This window comes from Drosophila novamexicana, unplaced genomic scaffold, assembly GCF_003285875.2.
Source record: "Drosophila novamexicana strain 15010-1031.04,08,12 unplaced genomic scaffold, DnovRS2.1 tig00004554-arrow-pilon, whole genome shotgun sequence".
Classification (NCBI taxonomy): Eukaryota; Metazoa; Arthropoda; class Insecta; order Diptera; family Drosophilidae; genus Drosophila; species Drosophila novamexicana.
The window spans coordinates 3,951,575-3,965,457 of record NW_020825051.1 but is presented as its reverse complement, the minus strand read 5'-3'; the positions used below and the strand labels follow the sequence as shown (position 1 = coordinate 3,965,457).

The following is a 13,883-nucleotide window of genomic DNA, read 5'->3' as shown; positions in this document are numbered from 1 at the left end:
TATATATTAAGGGTAGCGAACACTTTTATAAGCAATTGCATTTGATTTAAAATAAACTTGCAGATTCAATTTCGCATTAGAAATGCATGTTTTAACCAAATATTTATCGATGATTTGTAACAACTATCGATAATATCCGATATTGCAATTCGTTCACACGCGAATGGCCACAGTGCTGCTATTGGATAACCAAATGCCATCATCAGATCACGACAACGAAAGTAGCTTCAGTTTTCATTATACAAAAATTGTGTGTTAAATCAATTATGAAGAATTATTTGAGTCTACTATGTTTTGAACATGTTTATAGGTATTACTAGATGTTATCTGGCACCTGTCACAGGTGATGTGATCCTTGTGTGCACCTGTGACAAGTCGCAGGTAAGTTAACATCACATCTCTAAATTGCACCAGTTCAACGGGTCATTTGTACCAGTTCTTTCGCGTCTATTTGGTACGCAAACAGTAAAAGCAAAAAAAAAAACAATTTTTACTATTTTTCTACGTTTTATAAATGAATACAAAACCATAAATAATGCTTTAAAGCATAGTTTTAACTGAATTAATAACAAAGCGCGTGCTTGGTGCACACTTGCCTGGCCCGCGAAAAATCCAATCAGAAAACGAAAAGGCCAGCACCAGCACAAAATGGAAAGGTAGGTCAAAGAGTGAGCGCGCCCAGCGCATAGAGTGTACATGCCCGAAATAAAAAAGGCACGTCTGAAGGGTATTAGTGTTATTAAACATGTGAAAAATAGTGAAAATTTCAGTTGGCCCATAACCTCAAAAGAGTTTTGGTTTTCGCTGCTGTTATAATGTGAGTGCCTATGTATGTGTGCCTATATGTGTTGGGTGTCTATGTGTGTATGCGTGTCCGAGTGGCGCGTTGTGAAGACGTCGACGTCGACTGAAAGTGGTTGTCGCTTGTCGGCGAAGGGGGCGACAAGCAGCAGAGCGGTGACAAGGTGAGAAGCGCGAGCGCGAACGTGAACGACAAGATCGAATGTGGAAAAACTACTTTAGAGCGGATTTAAAAAAAAACCTAAAAATTGCGTTCTGCATGTCGCCGCCAAAAATACAAATTCAAAAGGACGTCCATAGCTGGCAACCAGGCTCAGAAACTTTCGCAGCAGCATAAAAATCATCGAGTAATGCGGAAAAAAAACACATGTAATTCGCGAGAAAGTAACACGCTGTCAGTTCGCCCCAAAACGTGAATGTGTGTGCGTTCGATTGCGTGCATGTGTGTGTGTGTGTGTGTGAGTGTTTTGTGTTTGTATGAGAGAGTGTGGGGGAAACGGCGACACAGCAGCAGCGGCAGCAATTGGAACGTGGAACCTGTCGGCGCACGTAAAAACCAGAGCCAAAAATTCAAATTACATGCATTGGGCGCGTTTTCAAATGCATAATCACTAACACTTTTATAATTTATGTTAAACAGTCGTTAGAGAGCAGAACTTTTGCCGTAACAAAGGCCCCAAAGCAGCAACCTGGGCCAGAGCTAATTCGATGAATAATTTAAATGGAATTATAATTTCTTAACATTTCGCAGTTAGTTTGGGAATTCCTCACATATTTTTGCATACCTTAAAAGCGAATAACATGTAAAGATGCCGCCAAACTACTCACTCACCATCTCTCGCTCTATTAGAGCTGAGCAATAGCGAGAAGTGATAGTCAACGTGACTGTCAAATTGAATTGAATATCCAAACAGGTTCACAATTCGAGACAGATATCACTATTTGCAAATAAGCTCTGATCATTTAATATTTACATTACTGTGACAATCAGCTGTTGCATCTAGTTAAATTTATCGATATCAGTCACTGTTGTTTGACAGTCGCAATTGGAGAACTGCTGTTGCCCAAAAATCACAACATTGCTCATCTCTAATCTCTTGTGCTCTCTCTCTCTCTCCCTCTCTCTTGCGCAGGCAGTAACCAACACAACAACAAGAGCAGCAGCAACAACAGCAAAAACCACAACCAGGCCAGCCAGCATGTCGTGGCATTTGTGAGCAGCGCGCCAAAAACTTGTCACGAAGTTTCTTGTCATAGACGTACGCGTCCGCGCTTAGAGCCACGCTCCCCCTCGCCCCCCACACTTACACCTACACACACATACACACATACAGTCATTCTCCTATACATACACCCGCCCAGTGCTCACGTCCAGTCCTTAAGTGCTTAGGCAGCTTATGATGCATATCAAGAGCCTGCCGCACGCACATCAGGCCGCCGCGGCAATGAGCAATTGCGACATTGTCATTGTTGCCGCGCAACCGCAGACCACCAGCGCCAACAACAACAACAATGACACTGTTACACAGGCAAGCCATGCCAGCCATGCGGCAGCTGTGGCTCATGCACAGCATCAGCAACAGCAGCAGCAGCAACAACAACAGCAGCAACAACAACAGCAGCAGCAGCAGCAGCAACAACAACAACAACAACAGCAGCAACAACAACAGCAACACAATCAACAGCAACAACAGCCGCCCGCGCCTACAGAAATCGCCCTACCCTTTAACATGCATTTGAGCGGAATTTCAGCGGAGGCGCACAGCGCTGCCCAGGCGGCCGCAATGGCAGCTGCGCAGGCCGCGGCAGCGCAAGCCGCCGCCGCGGATCAACAGCCAACAGCACCTCCCGCGCCGCCATCGGCACACACGCTGGCTCACCTGGTGGCCAATGCTACGCATAGTCCGACGCTTGGCGAGTCGCACTATGTCAGCAACGGGCACTCCAACAATGAGCATTCGGGCGAGGGTAATGGCTCGAGCGGTAGCGGCGGCCGGGAGCCGGAGAAACCGTTCCATTGCACAGTGTGCGATCGACGATTTCGTCAGTTGAGCACATTGACCAACCATGTGAAGATCCATACCGGCGAGAAGCCCTACAAGTGCAACGTTTGTGATAAGACGTTCCGTCAATCGTCAACACTGACGAATCATTTGAAAATTCATACCGGCGAAAAACCATACAATTGCAACTACTGTCCCAAGCATTTCCGTCAGCTGAGCACTTTGGCCAATCATGTCAAGATTCATACGGGTGAGCGTACATTATTTATGGCAATTAAGGTCGCAGCTAATCCTAGCCTCCTTTGCAGGTGAAAAGCCGTTCGAGTGCGTCATATGCAAGAAACAGTTCCGCCAATCCAGCACGCTCAACAATCACATAAAGATCCATGTTATGGACAAGGTCTACGTTCCTGTCAAGATCAAAACGGAGGAGGACGAGGGGTGACTAGGACGCATGGCGTTGGCGCAACATCATCATCTCAATCACCAACAGCAGCAGCAACAACATCATCAACAGTCGTCAACGCCAACGCAGCACCAGCAACAACAGCAGCAACAACAACAACAACAACAACAGCAGCAACAGCAACAACACCACATCGAACACCAACGTGGAGTTACCATTACGACGCTGCCGTCCACAACGACAGTGGCACAGCATCAACAGCAGCAGCAATCGCATCTACAGCCCTCGCATGGCAATGGCAGCTCGCCGCATCCTCATTTCAATGTAGCCGCCTTGGGTGATTTGTCCAGCGCCATGCAACTGGGTGCCGTGACAGCCGATGGCAATTTTGTGACCATGGGCGGCGTTGTGGTCGGTCGCATACAGCATCCGCGAAGCGAGGAGCTGCAGCATCTGGGCGTCATCAAGGTGGAATCGCCAACGAATGGCATTGCCGGCTCCGCAGCGTCTGCACAACGCGATGGATGAGTCGATAAGCCACGTCGCAAGCCCAGACTTAAGGAGACCGTTGACTCAAATGATATCGCGTATCTGGCGCCGGAGCAACAGCAGCAGCGACTACGGCGGCGGCGCCGCTTTAACAAAAGATAGACCGTGATCGGTTGCCGTTGTTGTTGCTGCTGAATACGCTTACGTTGTTGTTAGTTGTTTAATTGTAGCGAAACATTGTTGTTGTTGTTGTTGTTGTTGTTAAGGTCTAGCTTACCAAGCTGAATTATCAGGCTTGCCCTTGGTGATGCTCGCATATTTCAAGTTCACATACTATGCATCAAGCTGTTTCCGCAATCTTGGAAATCTTGGCTATACTCAGATGCGATTCGAGTCGTAAAAACGTTGTAATTGTATTTATCTGAAAGAACTTGAAATGTGATACGTAAACCAAACGAGCCTGAATGCAAAACGCTTCAATAGTAGCTAAAAGAAAGGGAAAAAACGTCGCCAACAGCATCATGGCCTAGAAAACGAAAGATCAGAGATACACACACACACACACACATGCAAAGTCGTCAATAGCCACAATTACTTACGAGGCAATCGGTTTACAACAAGCTCCCTTTCAACCTTCTACCTATACACATACTAACTAATAACTGTAACTGTTAGCGCAAAATCCTAAGTACTAAAATCAAATCATTTGATTAAGCAAAAAGTCATTTCGTTTAAGTTGAAAGTTTAGAAAATGCTTCACGAGAGGAGTGAAAAAAAAAAAACACTAGAAATGTTTTACAGATTTGTTATATATACTATACGAAAGAAAAGGCGAAAATTAATCATTTTTCAATTTCAAATTGTTCTTTAGCATTTAAAGTTTAAGAGATTGTTGTAAATTGTTTAGTGCGAGAATTCTGCTGCATTCGCTGAGACACTTGACATAGTCAACGTTGCCCATTGTTTTAAATACCTATATATAACATTTAAAACAAAAAAACACATTAACAATTCTTCTTTTTCAGTTAAAAAAAAACACACAAACAAATTGTAAATCATTGTAAAACAAAATTGTTAATCATTGTAAATGCAGCCATTTTAGTGAGCCCGCGCAAAGCAAGGCGGCTTTGTTGGGGTCAAAGTCTACACAAATACAATTTGTTTTTAACTAGCCTAATTATTTAAATTTTGTTGTAAGCCCCCCCCCCCCTCCCCCCTTCACCTTTTCCTCTGGCTCCAATCCAACGCATATATAAGCACACACACACACACACACACACACACACACATCTAAGCGAAATTTTAATTACCTTAAGTGGCAGGCAGAAGCAACCTAATTATATAGTCTACAATTATATAAACATACTATAATTAGTTGATCCTTAGTTTGTAATTAATGGCCGCGCGCTTTGTTGTGGCCTCTGAAAGTGAGTTTTGTTAATTTTAAATCTAGTTTTTAGTCGTTATAGTTTTATATTTTGCAAATTGGCACAATTTGAAACGAAGCAATTACAAAAACAACAACAAAACAAAAAAAAAAACGCTAGTTAATGGAGTAAGCACACAAACTAATTACTAATGCTAATATTAATCATATAATATTGTGCGATAGAAAGCAACAAGTTCTGTACAAAGCCCGACTCCAATTTTGTATGTATAAAAATGACAGCAGGAGAAAACAAGAAATACGAAAATACTATTTTCTAAAAATATAAAATCTGCCTATTTTATTTTCTATATATATATATATATGTTTTTATTTTTAATTGTTCTTCTCAGCTTAGTCACACATTCGACTGAAATTCCAAATTCGTTTTGAAATTTTTAAGAGTTTTCAATATTTTGCAAAAAGTTCCTATTAACTTTTGATAAACAATTTCAAGTAAATAACTGAATACGAACAAATTCCAATGTATACGAGAAGTTAAATTTCAATTCGAAGGAAGAAAACAAAAAAAAAAAACGATGCAAATAAATATAGTACATAAATGCATACAAATAAATAATAAATGTTGATAAATGTGTAGTGTTAACCAGTGAATACAAAGAAAAGAGAAAAACAACAACAATTGTAGTAATTAAATGTAAGAGCTAACAAATATTCTAAATAATGCTTAAAAGAACTAAACAAAAAGAAAAATTGCCGAATTCCATATTTTCATACGCAAAAGTAGAAGAAATGCTTTGCATTGCTTTTTTACTGCAGTTTTGTATAGGCAAAAAAAAAGAGGAAGAGAGAAAATGAAAACTTTGGAGAAATATTCAAAAGCGAGTAAAAGATTCAAAATTGAGTGCATCATCAAAAAATGTTCGATATATATATATATATTTGGTTGCATTTTTGAGCATCATTTTAAATAATTTGTTTTTCTTTGTCTATATTTTTGCCATTTTATTTGTGTTTACAGTTGTTTTGCATTTCAATTAGAATTTGGCTCGAATGCTTCCTTATCGGATTCTGATTGGATTTATAGGTTGGCAAACGGCACCCTGTCCCAACATATGTATATTTTAAAGCGAAATAGGGGTCGTAGTGAGATTAGCAGTTAAGCGCCTAATTTAAATAGTTGTGTGAGTGTAAAACAGCAAAGAATTTAGACATAAAATGAACAAAGCAAAGAATGCAGGAGATACGAGTAGAAACTAAAATGTATGGTAACAAAGCGATATGCTTAAAAACAAATAAAAAATATACGAAATAACGACTTGATAATATTGTATAATTATACACAAAAGCTATATGTATATGTATATGTATATATTTACATGTATATGTGTGTGCAGTAGCTGTATTTATATGTAAATGTGTATGTAACTGTGTATTTAGTTAAAAACATATATATATATATATTTGCAAAAACTGAAAAACAAAAGCCACGAAACAACAAAAATACAGAAGTATGAAAAGCAAACATTTAAACGGATTCTTATTGGGAGATTGCAACACATCGGTGAATGGTAGATTTTTGATGTCAGTCCTTTTTAATCCCTTGCGCAGCTCGATATTTCGATATTTTATTTCGTGTTCATTTTTACCGAGTCAGTTATCGGTTCACTGTATCGCCTATCGTTAGCGATTGTCTGACCGTTGCGCACCCCCTAATCAGCAGTAGCCGCTTACAAGGAAACGTTCTGCCAAGTTCTGCCATAAGTTGAGATTTTAACAATGTTTCGCCTACAACAGTCACAGCCCGACCCAGCGGAGGAACAGAAACGTGTTGCCGCCGAGGTGCGAAACAATTTCATTATGTTTGGCGCTCTCGTTGCAGCTATTCGGCTGGGTAAGCAATATAAAACGTGCGAAGCTTATGTAAATACAGGTGTTTAATTAGATTCGACCATTCTTGTACAAAAATAGCGCCTATTGTTCTGCAACATCTGAAAACTGCATAACAGCAACAAATTTGGATCTAGAAGGAGGGGGATACAATTTAAGCGCTAAAAACAACTAATAAAAATGCATTTATTTAAGCGCACGTGCATAAAATGCGGCTTTACGATTACTTTTCATAAGCAAAAAGAGAATGAATGTTATATAGGCACACATTTAGTCTTTTTAAGCGTATTGCACCTGTAATGTAAATAAATTGTTTTAAATATATGCAATGCAATACATGCAAAAAATTGCAAAATAGTATACGTTGGGTACGTGTTTGTATACGAATCCTATTTATTTATATCGATATTTAGTTGCAAGATATCGCAAGCAGCTTGCGGCGTTTTCCAACACAGTGGACAAGACGTCAACCTGGCTAACACAATAAAAAAAAACAACAAACACTGTATAAACAGTTGGCAGCTAGCTTTTAGACGAATAAAGAGTGGCCAAGAGGCATAATGAAAACGTAAAATCATTCCCACCCGGCTGCTGACTCAGGCGAACGCTGAAGCAATCCATTAAGCTACTTAGATAACGGCAACTGGCCAACTTTGCAAAGAGTAAAACAAGAAAAGCTACAATACTGAAAGTGGAAACATATGGAACGGTGGCCGCGTCAGTAAAGTTGTAGATAACGGCCCAAGAGACTCTCCCGGCTGCCGCCTTGTACATGTACAACGCAATTATTATTTCCGTCGCCTGTCGGGCGTACATGCATGTTATCTAGATAATGGTTGGGCCCAAGTATGAACGCCTCAACACCGGCGATGTCGACGTTGGCAGCGACGCCGATGCCGAAAACAACATTGAAGAGGTCGAACTAAGCCTAGACTTGACTCATAAAAATGCTAGCGCTAGTCAAGAGCGCCGACAGCTGTCGTCGCATGCCAACTTTAAATACGCGCAGAGCAACAGCAGCGACAACGAGAATAACGGCAGCGACGCCACGTCTGCACAGCAGGAGCACACGCACGACGGAATGACACGGCATGCGGATGCGCGGTTCATGCAGATGGCCATTGGGACGCTGGCCACAATACTGCTATATCTATCGCTGTCCATAACGCTCACCTTCTATCAGACGGACATCAATCGGGAGCTGCCCTTTCCGCTGACCATTGTCACGTATCATTTAATATTGAAATTTCTGCTCGCTGCACTGGTGCGCAGCATCTATAAGATGCGTGTGGGCAAGACGCGCGTCCAGCTGGACTGGCGGGTGGCTGTGCGGAAAATGGCGCCAACGGGCGTTGCCAGCGGCATTGACATCGGTTTCTCCAATTGGGGCCTTGCACTGGTGCCTATATCGTTGTATACAATGACCAAATCCTCGACCATTGTGTTTATACTGCTCTTTGCCATCTTGCTGGGACTGGAGCGCAAGGTGAGCGCGCGTTTGCATTATACATATAACAATTATAGTAAAACCAATTGTTTTTTAGAGCTGGTCTTTGGTGCTCATAGTGGGTCTGATAGGCCTGGGCCTATTCATGTTTACCTACAAGTCGACGCAGTTCAATACGCTGGGCTTCTTCTTCATACTGTTTGCCTCGCTGAGCAGCGGCCTGCGCTGGAGTTTCGCGCAGTTTATAATGCAGAAATCCAAGCTGGGTCTGCACAATCCCATCGACATGATATACCATATGCAGCCTTGGATGATTGCATCGTTGTTGCCGCTAGTTGTTTTCATTGAAGGTGCCCAAGGATTTCAATCATAATAAGAGCAATAAGTTAACATTTTCCACACTTCTGTTCGCAGGACCAAGGCTCTATAAAGTGCTAGAAAATCTGCACAATGTCTCCGAGGCAGATGTTATTTGGACACTTGCCCGCATTACACTGGGCGCATTTATAGCATTTTTCATGGAGGTCAGTGAATTTCTGGTGCTCTGCAAAACATCCAGCCTGACGCTGTCCATAGCGGGCATTTTCAAGGACATATGCCAGCTGGCTCTAGCTGTGGCGCTCAAGGGCGACCAGCTCAGTCCCATCAATCTTGTCGGCCTGGCGGTCTGTCTGGCGGGCATCGCCTGTCACCTGCTGCACAAATATTCCAGCATGGCGAAGCTAAGCAAGCAACAGCTGGCACTGCAGCTAGAAGACGATGGCGAGGACATGTGCGCCGAGTACGACTTCAATAAAGGTAATACGATTGTTGGCGTTCATGGTAATACAGCTGGCGGTCATGCGACACTCACTGCGCCGCTTCTGGAACAAACCGACTCGGAGGATGAGTCGGCAACTGATTCTGCAAACAAGCAAAACGCATCGGATGTCATTTTCGATGTGCTCAAACGGCGCGACATGCAGCGATGAGTTGGTTGGCTTAAGTTTCCTGCACAACGCAACGTTTTTTTTTTCTGTTTGTTTATTGTTTCAAGGTTTCCGGGTAATATCCGGACAATTTGTGATTGCGGGTGTGAGCGTGTGTGCATGGAGGTGTGGCAGCTGTTGACACTCTTGTAAATGTTGTAAAAATTCGAAAGTTTTCTACTTAGTGCAACAATTTATCAACATCCGTGTTATAACCATATGTAAATTAATCGATGTCAGCTTATTTACACTGATATATACCCTTGCAGATGATATACTTTTGTATATACATGACTATACTATCCATCATCTGACCAGATCAGTTTGTCTGTTTCAATTCTATTCGGTTTAAAGGCCCATAGTTGTAATGCGATATAGTTTTGTTATTCCGGCTAGATTCGGAACGCCATATGCGTTGCCATAAGAACAAATGTTCGATGGAAATAATTAATCCATGCCAAGTCGACTCTATAGCTATGGTCTGCAAGGGTAATTGAATTCGGTGTGCCGGAAATTGATTTTAATATTCCAACATTCCCCGATGTCATTTATATTAGTTTTGATTTAGTTTGATAACGAAATAGAATTATCATTTAGTTGTTAATTATATTGTTGATTGGGCATTTGTGCATATTTTTTAGGCATCTTAGGTTTTAGCTAAAAAAAATATTGTATTTGCTGAAGGTATTCCCAACTAATATCTGCCAATATTAACCCTATGAACTGGCAACTACTATACTTTTTATAGTTATGATTTAACAAAATGCAAAGAGCACTTTTAAGGCTCTTTATCAAAATGTATTTGAAAGATTTGAACTTTCCGGGTTCTAAATAAAATTGTAACTGTATCAATTATGGGAATATGATAAAAGTGTATAAAGAAGCTTACCATATATTTATTATGGGATCACCCCAAGATATGGTTGATTGAACGTGTGGCTAATGCATCCGTTTCAGCCAAATGCCAATTGCATACTTCCCCCGTCAGGCATGACTCGCTGCTGGCCATTGCGTCTTTTCGGTATTGAGTGCCAGGTCTAACACCTTTCAATGTTGCGCTTAGCTTTGTGTACCTGTGCAGTTGGCCTTGTCCTGCTATTGTTCAACTTTTGGCTTTCGCAGTCGATTCAGCGTACTTCGACGCAGATATCGTCCAATGAGGAGAGACATTTCAATGACACGCTGGCTAAGCTACTAATACCACGTTGGCCCGGCTCTCGTGGGCATTCGTTGGTCTGCGACTTTCTCATCGAAGAACTGCGTACGCTTGGCTTTGTGGCAACTCGTGATGAGTTCTCGGACACATTTCCATTGACCAATGTGGTGGGAGTTCTGAATCCGAATGCAAAACAGTTTCTGCTGCTCAGCTGTCATTACGATTCGAAGTATTTGGAAACAACCCATCGTTATGTGGGCGCCACGAATGGTGCTGTCTCCTGTGCCATATTGCTGAACATGGCCAAGAAACTGAATTCCCTTTTCCGCGACGAGTTTGGGCGCAATCATATCGGCTTGCTGGTGAGTGGCAGGATGTTTTTTATGTGGCTGTCATCATTACTATTGTCTCGCAGCTGGTGTTCTTTGACGCCCACGACTCTGTAAATGGCATTACCGATAATACCTATCCACTGATGGGATCCAAAAGCTTTGTGAGGGCGGAAACTATGCCATTAAATCGCATCGTAAGCTCCATATTATTGTTAATCAATTATTTAAAGACAACTTTGGCATCCACAGAGTTTGGTCATCTCTTTCAATTTGATCGGCGCACCAGATCAAATCTATATGAGCAGATATGAACGTACATATTATTTACACGAACGCCTGGTGGACATTGAGGAGGACCTGCGGGCATCGGCTCAACTTGATCCGTGCCATCAGCTGTTTTACAAGTTAAAGGATCATGACAGCGATATAGACGACGATCACTATTCGTTTCTAGCCAAGGGTTAGTTCTTGCAATACTTATGCAAAGCAATTTATTAATATATTAAGTTAAGGCTTGCCGGTGATGCATGTACTGCCCCACACTTATCCAGATGTGTGGCTCCAAGAATCGGATAATCTACAGAATTTGCATTGGCCGACGGTGCGCAATATGAACACAATTATAACACGATTTGTCTATGAATATTTGAATTAGCTGCAAGGAGAAGGAGCAGTTAGATTTAGTTGAGTTCAAATAAAGAAACAACAAAATTACCACCATTTTTCAACTTCGATCACCAATAGCTATCGAATTGAAACGATTAAAGCTATTCGATAAGGTTCGACAGCGGCTGAATGCAACACTGCGCTACGCAGCTGCTGCAATCTGTGTTAGCCGCCTTCCCGCGCATTTCATGCTGGATTAGCTATATTTGTCTTTATGATACAACCACCAAACAGTTTGGCTATTTGGTTTTTCACTCGTCCAAAAACCACTGTAGAAATCAGTTGCGCCGCTCAAGCCAAACGCTCGCCAATTTAAATTCCATTGTGAGTAACCACACGCATCGGCATCGCTTTGGCGGTAACACCTAACCTTACATACAATCATACCACATACATGTATATTTATGTATACATTCTTTCATTCATATATATTTACATACATGTTGATGTTTTTTCTAGTTTTGTGAAAGAAAATTGTGAAATTTATCAGTTAACGGACAGCGAAAATGCCACGACGCAAGGTACTCACAAATAATAATAATGCCGAAGAGGAAACGACGATGCAGCCCACAAAAGCAAAAAGGGCGCGAATGATATTCCATCTGGAATTGCCGGAGCGTCGTCAAATAATTGGCAACGTTCTAGTCTGCGGCACTGGCGATACCGGCCAGCTGGGCCTTGGCGAGGACGTCTTGGAGCGAAAGCGTCCAGCTTTAATTGAGAGCATACCAAATCCAGTGGATGTCTGTGCTGGCGGCATGCACTGTTTGGTGCTGACAAAGAATGGCGATGTCTACTCGTTTGGCTGCAACGACGAGGGTGCGCTTGGCCGCGACACCAGCGAAGAAGGCAGCGAATCGACGCCAGCTCTCATCGATTTGCCTGGCAAAGCGCTTTGCATTTCGGCGGGCGACTCGCACTCGGCGTGCCTGCTGGAGGATGGCCGTGTTTTCGCGTGGGGCTCGTTCCGGGACTCGCATGGCAACATGGGACTTACCATTGATGGTAACAAGCGCACGCCCATCAATCTGCTTGAGGGCATGGTATGCTGCAGTATTGCATCTGGCGCCGACCACTTGGTAATCCTTACCACGGCAGGCAAAGTCTTTACCGTGGGTTGTGCCGAGCAAGGGCAGCTGGGTCGCATCGCTGAGCGTTCGGTTGGTGGCGAGGGTGAGTATTTTCACATAAAATATCGTTGTGTGCCATGTGCTAAACATTAAATATGTGCCATTTCGTAGGACGCCGGGGTAAGCGCGACTTATTGCGCCCGGACCAGCTAATCATAAAGCGCGCCAAGCCTTTTGAGGCAATTTGGGCTACCAACTACTGCACATTCTTGCGGGAGTCGCAGACTGAGGTCATTTGGGCCGTGGGCCTAAACAATTATAAGCAGCTGGCGCACGCAAAGGAAGCCGAACGCGTTCTTATACCCATCAAAACCGAGTTGAAGGACGTCAAGCAGATCGCTGGTGGTCAGCATCATACTCTGGTGCTGGACAATGCAATGCGCTGCTTTGCCATTGGGCGTCCCGACTACGGACGCTTGGGTGTGGGTGATGTCAAGGAAGTGGTTTCCGAGCTAACGCCAATCAAAGAGCTCAGCGGCAAGACCACATTTGTGGGTTGCGGTGAGGCTTGCTCCTATGCCATAACCACTGATGGTAAACTGTATTCCTGGGGCATGGGATCCAATCATCAGCTAGGTGTGGGCGATGGCGACGATGAGCTGGAACCGGTTGTGGTGAGCAGCAAGAATACACAAAACAAACGCATGCTGATGGCATCCGGCGGTGGTCAGCACAGTGTGTTTCTGGTCGAGTCCGATGTGAAGGAGAAGCAAAAGGAGAATGTGCCAGCCAGCAAGAAGCCAAAGGCAGCTGCTGTCGAAGCAGCCAAGGAGCCAACAGGGACAGATGTAAAGGATGACGATGACACGGCTGCCGCAGCTATTGATACAATTCCCGCAACGGGCGATGCCGGTAAGACGGTCAAAAAGACAGCAGCTAAACGTGGACGCAAGAAGGATTAATGTAGAAACGTCAATGAACGTTTCATTTGTTTATTTAAGCCGCATTCGTATGCGCAGCTACACTTACTACTTTAAGCCAATTGAATAAAATGTTTAACTGATTTTGTTTTAAATATATAGTGAAATTGTATGTGTACGCAAAATAGCACTAAAAGCTATTGCAAAAGCCGAAACACAACGAACTAAAACATTTATTTACAAACTAATCAACTTTTTAATTATTAATATTAACCGTTTATAATTTACAAATATCATACATGAAGTACTACAAATCCATTGTTTCAAGCGGCTACGAATGAAGATTAA

At 42.7% G+C, this 13,883-nt stretch overlaps 5 protein-coding genes across 8 annotated transcripts; all 5 read left to right on the top strand.

Moving 5' to 3' along the window:
* The first annotated feature begins 470 nt into the window (after positions 1-470).
* LOC115769398 (adult enhancer factor 1) lies at positions 471-3,629 on the top strand. Of its 2 annotated transcripts, none has more exons than XM_030714199.1 (3): positions 471-656; positions 1,935-3,054; positions 3,121-3,629. In XM_030714199.1, exons 2-3 carry the CDS (start codon positions 2,199-2,201, stop codon positions 3,549-3,551), a joined length of 1,287 nt encoding a protein of 428 aa, XP_030570059.1. In that variant the 5' UTR covers positions 471-656; positions 1,935-2,198; the 3' UTR covers positions 3,552-3,629. The 2 variants fall into 2 exon arrangements, with proteins under 2 accessions (XP_030570059.1, XP_030570060.1); XM_030714200.1 differs by having other exon boundaries at positions 472-656; positions 3,113-3,327.
* A 3,165-nt stretch (positions 3,630-6,794) lies between these two features.
* On the top strand, positions 6,795-7,303 carry LOC115769402. The gene is made up of 2 exons (XM_030714205.1): positions 6,795-6,980; positions 7,058-7,303. The coding sequence occupies exons 1-2, from the start codon at positions 6,866-6,868 to the stop codon at positions 7,090-7,092; spliced, it is 150 nt and encodes a 49-aa protein (XP_030570065.1). The 5' UTR covers positions 6,795-6,865; the 3' UTR covers positions 7,093-7,303.
* A 142-nt stretch (positions 7,304-7,445) lies between these two features.
* Positions 7,446-9,710, top strand: LOC115769397 (solute carrier family 35 member C2). Its single transcript, XM_030714198.1, has 3 exons — positions 7,446-8,462; positions 8,521-8,773; positions 8,838-9,710. Exons 1-3 carry the CDS (start codon positions 7,809-7,811, stop codon positions 9,392-9,394), a joined length of 1,464 nt encoding a protein of 487 aa, XP_030570058.1. The 5' UTR covers positions 7,446-7,808; the 3' UTR covers positions 9,395-9,710.
* Positions 9,711-10,415: 705 nt separating this feature from the next.
* On the top strand, positions 10,416-11,593 carry LOC115769399 (glutaminyl-peptide cyclotransferase-like). The gene is made up of 4 exons (XM_030714202.1): positions 10,416-10,909; positions 10,963-11,073; positions 11,129-11,339; positions 11,392-11,593. Exons 1-4 carry the CDS (start codon positions 10,442-10,444, stop codon positions 11,532-11,534), a joined length of 933 nt encoding a protein of 310 aa, XP_030570062.1. The 5' UTR covers positions 10,416-10,441; the 3' UTR covers positions 11,535-11,593.
* Positions 11,594-11,783: 190 nt separating this feature from the next.
* LOC115769322 (regulator of chromosome condensation) lies at positions 11,784-13,846 on the top strand. Of its 3 annotated transcripts, none has more exons than XM_030714057.1 (3): positions 11,784-11,869; positions 12,005-12,718; positions 12,787-13,846. In XM_030714057.1, the coding sequence occupies exons 2-3, from the start codon at positions 12,052-12,054 to the stop codon at positions 13,575-13,577; spliced, it is 1,458 nt and encodes a 485-aa protein (XP_030569917.1). In that variant the 5' UTR covers positions 11,784-11,869; positions 12,005-12,051; the 3' UTR covers positions 13,578-13,846. The 3 variants fall into 3 exon arrangements, with proteins under 3 accessions (XP_030569917.1, XP_030569918.1, XP_030569916.1); XM_030714058.1 differs by lacking the exon at positions 11,784-11,869 and having other exon boundaries at positions 11,975-12,718; positions 12,787-13,176; positions 13,248-13,363; XM_030714056.1 differs by lacking the exon at positions 11,784-11,869 and having other exon boundaries at positions 11,977-12,718.
* Positions 13,847-13,883: the final 37 nt, after the last annotated feature.